Source organism: Zonotrichia leucophrys, chromosome 15 (genome assembly GCF_028769735.1).
Source record: "Zonotrichia leucophrys gambelii isolate GWCS_2022_RI chromosome 15, RI_Zleu_2.0, whole genome shotgun sequence".
NCBI classification, from domain to species: Eukaryota; Metazoa; Chordata; class Aves; order Passeriformes; family Passerellidae; genus Zonotrichia; species Zonotrichia leucophrys.
This window is the reverse complement of record NC_088185.1, coordinates 12,715,859-12,728,297: the sequence shown is the minus strand read 5'-3', so window position 1 is coordinate 12,728,297 and position 12,439 is coordinate 12,715,859. Positions and strand designations below refer to the sequence as shown.

At 63.7% G+C, this 12,439-nt stretch overlaps 1 protein-coding gene across 1 annotated transcript; it reads left to right on the top strand.

Annotated features, from left to right (window-relative positions):
• The first annotated feature begins 1,224 nt into the window (after window positions 1-1,224).
• On the top strand, window positions 1,225-12,175 carry TBC1D10A (TBC1 domain family member 10A). Its single transcript, XM_064726888.1, has 9 exons — window positions 1,225-1,471; window positions 4,519-4,618; window positions 7,662-7,769; window positions 7,951-8,057; window positions 8,706-8,820; window positions 9,034-9,099; window positions 10,080-10,269; window positions 10,551-10,705; window positions 10,879-12,175. Exons 1-9 carry the CDS (start codon window positions 1,272-1,274, stop codon window positions 11,269-11,271), a joined length of 1,434 nt encoding a protein of 477 aa, XP_064582958.1. The 5' UTR covers window positions 1,225-1,271; the 3' UTR covers window positions 11,272-12,175.
• The last annotated feature ends 264 nt before the right edge of the window (window positions 12,176-12,439 follow it).

Genomic DNA, 12,439 nt, shown 5'->3' with positions numbered 1-12,439 from the left:
GACTGGTGGGGCCTGGCTGCCAGAAAAATCTGGAAGTAGCTTGAGTTGCTGATTTTAAGGAGCCTCATTCCCTCTTCCTTTTGGCACGGTGCCACCTTGAGAGGAGTCCTTCCAATACCCCCTGTTCTGGGCTGTGAGAGGGAGGGAATGGAGCTCTGGGCTCTGGAGGAGGGATGGACCTGGCCCTGGCAGGCCTTACCCAGGACAGGCCCCAGCACATCCCAGTCTCCTCCAGATCCTTTGGTGTGTTATTTTTGGGAGAGCCAGGCTGGTTTTACCTGTCTGGGGTGCTGTGGATGGTGACTGTGAGGTGACACAGCGGTGGGATCTGCAGGGCAGGGACAGCTCTGGAGAGGGAAACACATCCCAGTGGCTGCCCCAGTGCTTCCCAGCACAACCCTCCTGCAGTCCCAGTATCCAGCCTTCCTGGAATGCCAGTGCCATCCCAGTACAGCCCCACTGTGGCTGGCTGGTCCTGCTACAGCCCCCTTATACAGGTCCCAGTACAGCTCTGCTGTGGCTCACACTGGTCCCAGTACAGCCGTGTTGTATCTCATACCAATCCCAGTACAGAGCATTATGGCCCATACTGGTCCCAGTACAGCTCATTATGGCTCGTACTGATATAACCGAGCTCGTTATATCTCATGCAGAATCTGGTACAGCCCAGTTCTGTCTCATACTGGTCCCAGTCCATCCTGTTATGTCCTGTACCGGTCCCAATACAGCCCTGTAAAGTCTCGTATTGGTCACAGTCCATCCCGTTATATCTCATACTGGTCCCAGTACAGCTCCATTACGTCTCATACTGGTTCTAGTCCAGCCCGTTATATCTCATACTGGTCCCAATACAGCCCCTTATGTTTCATACTGGTCCCAGTCCATCCCGTTATGTCCTGTACTGGTCCCAGTCCCTCCCGTTATGTCCTGTACTGGTCCCAGTGCCTCCCGTTATGTCTCGTACTGGTCCCAGTCCCCCCCGTTATATGTCCTGTACTGGTCCCCTCTCCCGCCCCAGCGCTGCCCCACTGCCGGCGCACGGAGCCCCGCCCCTCACCGACACCCGCCGGCACTTGACGGACAGCTCTCCTCGTCCTGACGACCAATCAGCTTCGGGGGCGGGCTGTCCTTCCCGCAATCTCGGAGGCTGATTGGTCGAGTCTCTGCTCCCGCCCAATGGCTGTGCAGGGAGGGGGCGTGGCCGGGGCGGGGCGTGGCCGCCGCCGTGTCCCGGCATGGCGGAGCGGCCGCGCCGCCGCTGAGGCGCCGCCATGGCCAAGAGCCGCGGGGGCGGCGGGCCCAGCTCGCCCGGCGGGCGCAGCCTGGCGGGCACCCGCGAGAGCCTCGCCGACCCTGGCGGCGATGAGCTTAGTTCGCTCGGCTCCGACTCCGAGATCAACGGCGGCGGCCCCGAGGAGCGGCGCGTCGATAAGTTCGGCTTCATCGTGGGCAGCCGCGGCGCCGAGGGGACGTGAGTGGGGCCGTGAGGGGGGACCGTGACGGGGGCCCGGGGCCGGGGCCGTGAGGGGCCGGGGGGACACTGGGGCACCGAGGCGCAGAGGAGCCGCCCCAGGCTCGGCCCAGTCGGCTCCGGCCGCTCGGCCCCCGCAGGGCCGGGCCTGGGGCTGGGCCGGGCCGGCCGCGGCTCTCCCCGCCCCGGGGGGTTTGTCCCCGCCGCCCCCGGGCTGGGCGCGGGGCTGCCGGGACCGCTGTCAGGCATCGCTCGTGCCCGCGGCCGAGGCCGCAGCAGCCGGGATGTGAACAAGGGAGCCGGGCTGGGACCTGCGGCTGTTCCGCCGGGAGGAGAGAAGGCTCCGAGCAGAGCTTAGAACCCGTTCTAGTGCCTAAAAGGGCTGCAAGGGAAGCTGGACTCCTGCCTTTGGGCAAGGACCTGGAGTGACAGGATAAGGAAGAATGGTTTCCTTCTGTCAGAAGGCAGGGTTAGATAGGATATCTGGGAGAAATCGTTCCGTTTGAGGGTGCTGGGGCCCTGGCACAGGGTGCCCAGAGCAGCTGTGGCTGCCCCTGGATCCCTGGCAGTGCCCAAGGCCAGGCTGGATGGGACTTGGAGCACCCTGGGACAGTGGAAGGTGTCCCTGCCCATGGCAGGGGTGGTGTTGGATGAGCTTTAAGGTCCCTTCCACCCCAAACCCTTCCATGATGCTGTGATGGCTGTGTGAAGAGCCCCAAAAGTGTTCCAGCTGTCCCATCTCCCTGTGAAGAGGGCGAATGGCTGGGAAGTGGTGTCCACCCCATTTGGGATCGGGAGCTGCCAGCACACGAGGTCAGTGTCTGGTCAGCTCCAGGCACTTACTCCCGTGGACTTTTGGCCTCTGTCAAGCCAAGGAGGCCAGGCCATGGTGTCTTTGCAAGGAGCCCTTGTTGGCAGTGCTGGGCACCATGGTCACCCCGCTCTGCCGGAGGAAACCCTCGGAGGAAGTGAGGCTAACCCGAGGCGCTGGGCCCCAGGGCGGTGCTGACACCCAGGAATGTGCTGTTGCTGTCGAGCTGGTTCGGCGGCGTGTTTGGCGTTTGCCTTCCTGGCCCTGCTTTCACAGCAACGCCCAGAGAAAGTCGGGGTGGCAGTGGGAGCAGCGCGTGGCAGCCGGGACATCGCCTGGAGCACACTCCCTGGGCTTTGCCCACCTGAGTGCTCCGGTGCCAGCCGTGCCTCAGTTTCCCTGTCTGTGAGGAGCACTGTTCACCCCCCGTGGCCTGTGGGTGTTTCTGGGTGCGTCTGTGGGGTGAAAAGGTGCCGGAGGTTGGAATGTTGGCGCTGGGCAAGGTGCATCACTCCGGGTGATAAACCTTGTCCCTCGGCGCTGCGGGAGTGGTGTGGCCTCTCCTTCCCGTGGTGCTGCACCCTGTCCTGAGCACACACCACATTTAGGGGACACTTGTCCTGGCTGTCATTCCTGTGCCTGTCCCTGGGGTGGGTGTCCCTGTCCCTGCAGCAGCAGCTCTGCATGAAGGCCGTGGTGCTGGAGGCCAGTGGCTGCTCCCAAGGGTGCTGACAGTCACTGGGGACTGAGGCTCCTGCAGCACCCCACAGATGGGCTGGGGCCCAATCCTGCCCTGCTCCAGGCCTTTATTGGTTCACTGTCTGTCCAGGAGGGGATGAAGGGGAATGTGTGACCTCCTGCTGTGGCTGCCAGAGTCGGGTTTGCACAGGAAGGGCAGGCAGGGTATCCGAGCATCCACGGAGGGTGTGAGGGCACCGCGAAGGGCCGAGCTGTGGGGATGTCACCCAGCGTGGATGCAGAGCAGCGCATTCCCAGCACAGGGCATCCCGTCACTTCCCCGCCTGGAGTGCCCCCACCCTCCCGCCCGGGCCATATGAAACGCAGCCGGTCCTCGCTCCCTGCCCGCTGCCAAGCAGCCATCAGCTGGGAACAGCTTCCAGTCTGTGCTGGCAGAGCTCCAGCCGGCCCGCAGCCAGCTCCTGCATCCAGCGTCCCGAGCTTCCCACGCCTCGCGGAGCCCCGGCTGGAGGCCAGCGCTGCCTCCATCCCCGTGCCGGGCTGGGGAGCTGCCGGCCATGCCTGGCCGTGCCGGGGAGGGTGGGGAGTCGAGCAAAGCGGATCCTTTGGGAGCGGGTTTGCTCTCGGAACAATCGCGCTCGCCCCGTCCGAGCCGCTGCGGTGGGTGGGACTGGGCTGGAAGGGCTGGGCAGGGCGCGGGGCAGCGCTGCCAGCTGGATGCGGCCCTGGGCTCACCCTGCCGCGGCTTTCCGGCTCGGCATGTGCAGGGAGGGAGGGAGGAGGCAGGGCCTGCATGTCCTGTGGTGGGGCTGGCTGCTGGAGGATGCTCAGCACCAGGCTGCTGGCCTCGGGTCCTCAGGAAGGATCTGACTCTTCCTGAGATTGGCGTGGCCACAGGACAGTGTGGAGCAGAGCCTGGGAAGGCATCGAGTGTGCACTGATGGCTTGGAGGAGCGTCTGCTCTCCTTGGGTGTCCCTGCCTGGGCCTGCCTGTCACCCATCTCTGCACAGATGCGGTGCCACGGGGCTTCAGCATCCCCCCAGCATCCCCCCAGCATCCCCCTGCCTCAGCAGGGTTAAATCGGATTCCCTGGCTAGCCTGAGCCGTTTCTGGAAAACACTCCCCTCCCTCCTAAGGGACCCTGCTCCGGGCTCGGCGCCGGGCCTGGAGCGGCGCCAGGCGTTGGGAGCGCAGTGTGAATGACACGGTGCTCATGGCCCCGGCCCTCTCCGTGTGCAGCTGGGCCTGCCACAGGGATCAGGTCTTGCTCATGCCTCACCTTCCTGCCGTGTCCCCGGGGATGCTGCAGCACGTGCTGTGTGCGGTGCAGGCTGCTCCCGAGAGCTTTGAGCTGCTCTGCTGCTGCAGTGACTTCACTCACGGGTGGCAAGCGCTTCCGGCAGCTGCGAGCGTGTCCTGAGCCCTGTGCCCTGAGGGGTGCAGCCACCTGGGCATGGGGGGCACCCAGGGGGCTTAGCACCCACCATGGGGAGGGCCAGGCACCCACTGACCGGCCTCTTCCTCCCGGTCCCACAGGCTGGAGGAGGTGCCCTTGGAGGTGCTGCGGCAGCGAGAGTCCAAGTGGCTGGATATGCTCAACAACTGGGACAAGTGGATGGCCAAGAAACACAAGAAGGTAAGTGACAGCCATGTCATCTCTGAGAGGTGGCAGTGAGGGACAGCCAGGCACAGCAGTGTCCCTTTGGGGCAGCCTGGTGTCACTGGTTCCCTGCAGAGAGGCATCTGTGTGCCTTTGGGTGATGCTGTTGGCTTGAATGGGCTGTTCGCTGCCCTTGGAAACTGGAACTTGGAGCCCACTTCTGCCTCCAGCTCTTCCCTGCCGGGCTGGAGCCTTCCTAGGGCTTCTTTGGCTGCCTGCAGGCAGCCATGGGAATTGTTTGCTCATGGAAACTTCTGTTCTGAGCATCTTGCAGACCAAAAAAAGCTCGGTGTAGGAAATGTTTGAGTCTGACGCGCGTGACACTGGTCTGTGAATGGGGGTCCCTGGGAGACTCCTGGTGTGCTGGCTCCGTGGCTTGGTTTGCTGGGCTCCCTGATCCCTGAGCCTGCAGATGAGGCAGGAATTGGGATGCAGCAAGTCCAGTCCAGGGTTGCTGCTGTGTGGCTGCTGGGAGCAGTGAGGCTGCTGGCATGGGACAGCAGTGCCAGAGAGTGGCCAAAGGGCCTTCTCCTCATCCTCCTCCCCACGCTGGCAGAGCCTCCTCAGTGTGCCAGAGTGCTGTCCCTACTGGTGAATGACACCGGAATCCCTCATCTGTTTCTTTGCTGCTCTTAAAGGATTTGGGAGAGTTTTCTGGGCCATGGCAGGTGGGCACTTTGTTCCACGGGCAATTTCCACCATTCTCCAGCCGTGTGCCACAGGGTGCCCTCTGGGATGGGCAGAGGGCTCCAGCTGGCACAGCAGCTCCCTTGTGCTTGGCCCGAGCCTCTGGGAGTCTCCATGGGGCTGATGTGCTGTATGGTCTGTCCTGCAGCACAAATCCATGCCTGGAGCTTTGGAGAGGCTGCTCTGGAATGCTGCTCTGTGCCTGTATCCCTGGGGCTGCTCAGGGAAGGCTGCCAGGCCTGGCCTTGGATGCTGTCAGCTATCCTTGGTCTGGCAGGAGCCTGCTTGGTGCAGGTCCCTGCTGCTCTGGGGGAGCTCCCTGAGCCTCTGAAAAACCCCAGCACTTTTCTGGCTGCCTCACAGGGTTGGCAGGCAGCCCGTGGATCCCTGGGCCAGCTCCTGCCGGGCTTGCTCACACCTGCGCTGCTCCAGCATCCCAAACGCTCCCTGCCTGGCCCTGATCCCAGCAGAGCCTGACCCCACATCCCTCCTGGTGCTGCGCTGTGCCAGCACCGCGTGCTGGGAGCAGGGCAGACGTGTGGGTGGGCAGCTCCCACTGCTCTCCCAGCCCGGGCAGAGCTCCAGCTTCACCTTGCTTTCAGCATCCCTCAGCCCAGACACACTCCCAAATCACAGTGGGACTGGGGGGGTGATGGCAGCACCCCACGTGGTCCAAGGGGATGAGCTCTGCTCATCCAGCTCTGCACAGCCAGCTGGAGGGGCTGCCCAACCAAAACCCAGCGAGGCAGTTTCCTTCCTGGCAGCTCAGTCAGCAGGAAGGGGAGCTGGCTGGAAATGGGAGCTGTCAGCAGCCATGGAGCTGCCCACAGCAGCCCTGGGCATCGTCCGCTGTGTTTCCTGCCACACAAAGGGACCTGCCCGTGCAAACAGCCAGTGAGGGAGCAGCAAACCCCCTGGGGAGGTGATGGTGCTGTGCTTGGAAACAACCACCTGCTCCTCAGCTGCTCCAGCAAGCAGGGAAACAGCCCTGGGCAGGCAGGAGAGGATTTGGGAGCTGTTGGCTATTGCTCTCAGAGCTCTGGCACAGCTGGCATGTGCCAGCCGAGCAGGGACATGAGGAGGGGAGGCTGTGCTGGGGTTTGCAGGGTGTTGTGGGGGTCACTGTGCTGAAAGCACCAGGCTTGTGGGGCCCACCTTGCTGCATACCCTGGCTGAGGACTGTGGGGAAAAGGATACATAAGGTTGTGGAGCTGCTGGAGAGAGCCCAGAGGAGGCACCAGAGATGCTCTGAGGGCTGGAGCCAGGCTGGGAGAGCTGGGGGTGCTCACCTGGAGAGGAGAAGGCTCCAGGGAGAGCTCAGAGCCCCTGGCAGGGCCTGAAGGGGCTCCAGGAGAGCTGGAGAGGGACTGGGGACAAGGAATGGAGGGACAGCACACAGGGAATGGCTCCCAGTGCCAGAGGGCAGGGATGGATGGGATATTGGGAATTGGGAATTGTTCCCTGGCAGGGTGGGCAGGCCCTGGCACAGGGGTCCATCCTGGATCCCTGGCAGTGCCCAAGGCCAGGCTGGGTATTGGGGCTGGGAGCAGCCTGGGACAGTGGGAGGGGACCCTGCCCATGGAATGGGTCTTTAATGTCCCTTCCAACCCAAACCATTCCATCACTGTGTGATTTGGGGCTGCTGCTGTGATGAGGAGTTGCAGTGGGATGTTGGGGGCTCTGTTTTGGTCCCTGCTGGTGCAGGCAGCACCAGGGCTAAGCTGGCTCAGCTCCCCACGCAGGGTAGGCACCGACTGCCTCGCCTGGACTTTGGTCCTGGCTGGTGCCCAGTGCCAGGAAACCAGGGGCACAGGAAACTGGGCATGGAGCTGGCTCCAGGGGCCTCAGGATCTGGCCATGCACGGAGGCAGAACCAGACCTGCCCTTCTGCCCAGGATGAGCAGGTGGAAAGGCTGAGACACTTGTCAGGGTGCACATCCCTGCTTTCCATGGCCCCACGGGGGTGTGGGGGGCTGGACTGGGGGTTAGGAGCCTCTCCTGTGTCCTCAGTGCTTCCCATGTGGGACAGAGCCACTCTCTCCCCACCTTGACTCCAGAGTTTGCTTTTCCAGCTCCCAGCAGGATCTGCCTTTGAGGCAGTGCCAGGCTTGTTTGGAGCTGTTTGCAAGCCACAAAGCCTCTGCTGGGCCTCTGGCAGCTCCCCCGTGCTGCTGGGGCTTGACTGCCATTCCAGCTGGCATCCCAGGGGCTCAGGGACACTGCTCCTTGTTTGGGATCAGCAGGGGCCTGGCTGCCCCCTTGCCCCGGGAGTCTCTTTGTTTCCAGCTCTCTGTGTTTGCCCTGACGCTGTGTCTGTGTGTCTGTCCCACAGATCCGGCTGCGCTGCCAGAAGGGGATCCCGCCCTCGCTGCGGGGCCGTGCCTGGCAGTACCTGTCTGGGAGCAAGGTCAAGCTGGAGCAGAACATGGGCAAGTTTGATGTGAGTCCTGCTGGGAGCCCTCCTGCACCACCGGGGAGCGGGCACTGCTGGGGTGGCTCCTGTCACCAGGGAGGGGGCACTGCTGGGGTGGATCCTGCTCAGGCTTGGGTGTATGTTGGCATCTCAGACATCTTGTGGGGGGTGTCAAGGGTGTTGCTCACCCCAGTCTTGCCCTCCCCAGGAACTGGACCTCCTCACAGGAGATCCGAAGTGGCTGGATGTGATCGAGCGGGATCTCCATCGGCAGTTCCCCTTCCATGAGATGTTTGTCTCACGTGGAGGCCATGGGTATGTGGAGCTGCTGTGTGTCCAGCCCTCAGCAGCCATGGATGGGGTGGGCACTGTCTGTCCAAGCTCATGGAGCCACACTCATATCCCCAGTGTCCTCCCCATACTCCCACAGTCACAGAGCATCCACTGGCTGAAAACAGGATGGCTCAGGCCAGCTCTGACACCCAGTGGGGTGGGAATTGCCATGACAGGAGGGCAGAGGGAGGAGGTGGCAGCCTGTGCCCTCCATTTCACCAGGAAAATGCTGCTCCCAATGTGTTGGGGAGCAGCTGTGCCCCTGTGCTTGCAGCTGGGTCCCTGTCTGTCTGTGGGCAGGGTGGTTGTGTCCATGCCTTGAGTCCCAGATCCAGGCAAGATCTGCGCTCTGCTGTGTCCTGCAGCCCTGGGTTTGTGTGGAGAAGGGATCCCAGACAGGGACTGAGCCAGGCTCAGCCTGGCATGCACGGGGAAGGCTGCTGGGCCACATGGACGCCATGTGCCCGGCTGTGTGTGCCGTGTGTGCCCAGCTGTGTGTGCCCAGTTATGCGTGCCGTGTGCCTGCCGTGTGTGCCCAGCTGTGTGTGCCATGTGCCCAGCTGTGCACACCATGTGCCCAGCTGTGTGTGCCGCATGCCCAGCTGTGCCCTGTGCCCGGTGTCCCCGCAGGCAGCAGGACCTGTTCCGGGTGCTGAAGGCGTACACGCTGTACCGCCCAGAGGAGGGGTACTGCCAGGCCCAGGCGCCCATCGCCGCCGTCCTGCTCATGCACATGCCAGCTGAGGTACGGGCACGCGGCTCGGGGACAGAGCTGGCACCTCCCGGGGGGTGTGGGGCCCCTTGGGGAGTGCTGATGAATGGGGTGCCCACCTCAGGGCAACCCAAAGCACCCCAGGGGTGCTCTGCTGCTCCCCACCCTCTCCCGTGGTCCCTGGGAGCAGGGAGGGGGCTGCAGGGATGTGCTCTGGGTGCTCACCTGCTGTCCCTTGGCTTGCAGCAAGCGTTCTGGTGCCTGGTGCAGATCTGTGAGAAGTACCTCCCTGGCTACTACAGCGAGAAACTGGTGAGTAAAGGGCTCATGGTGCTTTCAGCAGTGGCAGGGACCTGCTGCATCTGGTTTGGGGCAAACCCCAGGATCAGTCTGGGTTGGGGATGAAGGGATCAGGAGCACCCTGGGGAGAAGGACTTTGGGGTGCTGCTGGATGAGGGTTGGCCACACCCTGGTTGTGTGTCCTGGGCTGAGCCCCCCGTGTGGGCAGCAGGGGAGGGAGGATTCTGTCCCTCTGCCCCACCCAGGTGAGACCCCACCTGCAGAGCTGCCCCAGCCCTGAGCCCAGCATGGGAGGGACCTGGAGCTGCTGGAGAGAGTCCAGAGGAAACCATGGAGCCCCTCTGCTCTGGAGCCAGGCTGGGAGAGCTGGGGGTGCTCACCTGGAGAGGAGAAGGCTCCAGGGAGAGCTCAGAGCCCCTTGCAAGGCCTGAAGGGGCTCCAGGAGAGCTGGAGAGGGACTGGGGACAAGGGATGGAGGGACAGCACACAGGGAATGGCTCCCACTGCCAGAGGGCAGGGATGGATGGGATATTGGGAATGGGGAATTGTTCCCTGTGAGGGTGGGCAGGCCCTGGCACAGGGTGCCCATCCTGGATCCCTGGCAGTGCCCAAGGCCAGGTTAGACTGGGCTTGGAGCACCCTGGGACAGTGGAAGGTACCACGTGGCAATTGGGTGGAATGTGATGAGTTTTAAGTTCCCTTCCAACCCAAACCATTCCACGATACTGAATCTCCAGGCCAAAAACTTGTCCAGCTCCTCACCCTGCGAAATAAAGGGTCTGGGGAGGGGCTGGGTATCCCCAGAGTCTCCCTATTGTGCCGTGGCTCCCAGAAGCATTTCACATTCAGGGATGGGGGTCTCAGTGCAGCATCCATGGGACACAGCTCTGCTCTCATATCAGCTGCAGAGGGTTGGCTGCCCCTGCTGGGGGGCACTGGGGGCTGATCCAGGGCTGGGGTGCTCACTGGGATGCTGCTCCCTGTCCCTGCAGGAAGCCATCCAGCTGGACGGACAGATCCTCTTCTCCCTGCTGCACAAGGTCTCACCTGTGGCCTACAAGCACCTGAGCAAGCAGAAGATCGACCCCATCCTGTACATGACGGAGTGGTTCATGTGCGCCTTCTCCCGCACGCTGCCCTGGAGCTCCGTGCTGCGCGTCTGGGACATGTTCTTCTGTGAAGGTGGGAGCTCCCACCATCCTCCTCCTCATCTTCCTCCTCATGGGGTGGCTGCACTCCCCACGGCCATGGGACCTGTAGCAGGGCAGCTTTGGGGCAGCCGCATGCCTGGGGTGGAGGTGGGCTGTGTTCCTGGGGCTTAGGAGGTGTGTACATCCCAAATTCTCCCTCTTGCATGTCCTGTTAGTGGGGCAGGGATCTGCTGTCCCACAGCATTTGAGGGACATGGTGGCAGTGTCACCCTGTCTTGCCTGGTGCTCACTGCCTCACGTCTCCTCTTGCAGGAGTGAAGATCATCTTCCGGGTGGGCCTGGTGCTGCTCAAACACACCCTGGGCTCCTCGGACAAGCTCAAATCCTGCCAGGGCCAGTATGAGACCATGGAGAGGCTGAGGGCCCTCAGCCCCAAAATCATGCAGGAGGCCTTCCTGGTGCAGGAGGTGAGGTGCTGGGGGCGGTCTGGGGGGCCAGTGCTGCCATCTGGGCTGTCCCTGGGTGGGCGGAGCATGGGCAGCAGCTGCCAAAAAGTTTGGTTAGCAGTGGCCTGTGCCCTGAGGGGGATCCCACAGCCAGCCCCGGTGGCGCTGTCGCTGATGGCCAAGTGTCCCCGCAGGTCATCGAGCTGCCGGTGACGGAGCGTCAGATCGAGCGGGAGCACCTGATCCAGCTGAAGAAGTGGCGGGAGACGCACGGAGAGCTGCAGTGCAAGTCCCCCCCGCGCCTGCACGGCGCCAAGGCCATCAGCGAGGCGGAGCCCGCGCCGCGCAAGGCGCTGGAGCCCGTGCCCTCCATCATCGTTTCCCCCGGGCCCGCCCCCGTGCCCAAGGCCCGCAAGAGCAAGGAGAAGAGCCGGGAAAAGGGCCCGGCCAGTCCTGCCAACGGCCCCGGGGCCGAGGGCAACGGGGCGCCCGGCACGACCCGGGAGCTGCTGCACCCCCAGGTCTCCCCCCACCACCAGTCCAAGGAGAGCCTGAGCTCCCGGGAGAGCGAGGACACGTACTTGTAGGGCCCGGCCCAACCCCGGGCAGCCGGGCTCAGCGGGGCTGCGCACGGACCCGGGCGCGACGACACCGAGGGGGACCCCTGGCACCCGGCGCTGGGGGCTCTGAGCTGGAGGGATGGGACAGGGGGGCCGTGAGAACAGCGTGGCCCTCTCGGGGCATCCGTGGAGCTTGGCCAGGTGTGGTGACCAAAGGGGACACCGTGGGTCTGCGCTGGGTGCCCACCCCGCAGGGTGCTGGCACCACGAGCGGTGGGAGCCCGGGCAGGGGGTGGCTGAGCCACCCGAGCTCCCTCCCCACACTGGGGGGCTGGGCTGCCCCTCGGGCCCCTCTCCCCGTCCCAGAGCCCCTCGACCCATCACCCCCCGGGTCCCCCCTGTGGCCCCCACCCTGCGCCAGCCGGGCAGCCCCAGCCCCGGCCCCCGAGCACTTAGGCCTGGCACAGGGCACTGGGGGTACACGAGGAGCCCTGGGACCCCTCGCCCCCTCTTATCTAGTGAGGATATATCAAGCTGTAGCCCTTTATGTAGTACCCAACTTACCTACTCACTGAGCCTATTTATTATTCCTCCGAGGCAGGACAGGGACCGAGGCAGGATGCGCTAGAGGCAGCGGGATTTGATGCCGAGTTTTGGGGCTAAAGCCCCCCCATCCCATCCCCTCCCACCCCCAAGTTCCCCACAGCTCATGGGGAGTGTTTACCCTGCCAGGGCTCACCCCACCACTGCTGCCCCCCCTGGGCCCCAGCACAGGTGAGACGGGGTGGGTGAGCAGCAGCCAGGTGCTCCCTGGTTGTGGGGTCCCCTCTGCCCCCCCTGCCCTCCCGAGGGTGGGTGGTGGGTTTGTAAAATAAAGCGGGAAAAGCAGTTTTGTACAAAGGGGTCAATAAAGCGAGTGTGTAAAGGCGCAGCCCCGGCTCCCACTCTCTTGGCCTGGGATGGGGGTGGAGGGTGGCAGGAGGCAAGGGTGGTGTCACCTCACACTTGCTGCACCAGTACCAGCTTTGGGGGGCACCTGGACCCTACCCATGGTTCTCTGTCCCTGGAGGGCACCCTCCTCTGCATCCCATTTGCACTGGGCACTGACCCTGGCATGCAGCCTTCCCTGGCTCCCATCTCCCCTGGCTGCCCTTGTCCTGGGGGGCAGGTGCTGGGCAGTGTCCTGGGAAGGGCC

Coding starts and splice junctions, on each gene's coding strand:
- TBC1D10A (XM_064726888.1), top strand. CDS start 1,272: ATGGCCAAGAGCCGCGGGGGCGGCGGGCCCAGCTCGCCCGGCGGGCGC. Junction 8,821..9,033: donor TCATGCACATGCCAGCTGAG/GTACGGGCACGC, acceptor CTTGGCTTGCAG/CAAGCGTTCTGGTGCCTGGT. Junction 10,270..10,550: donor GGACATGTTCTTCTGTGAAG/GTGGGAGCTCCC, acceptor CTCCTCTTGCAG/GAGTGAAGATCATCTTCCGG.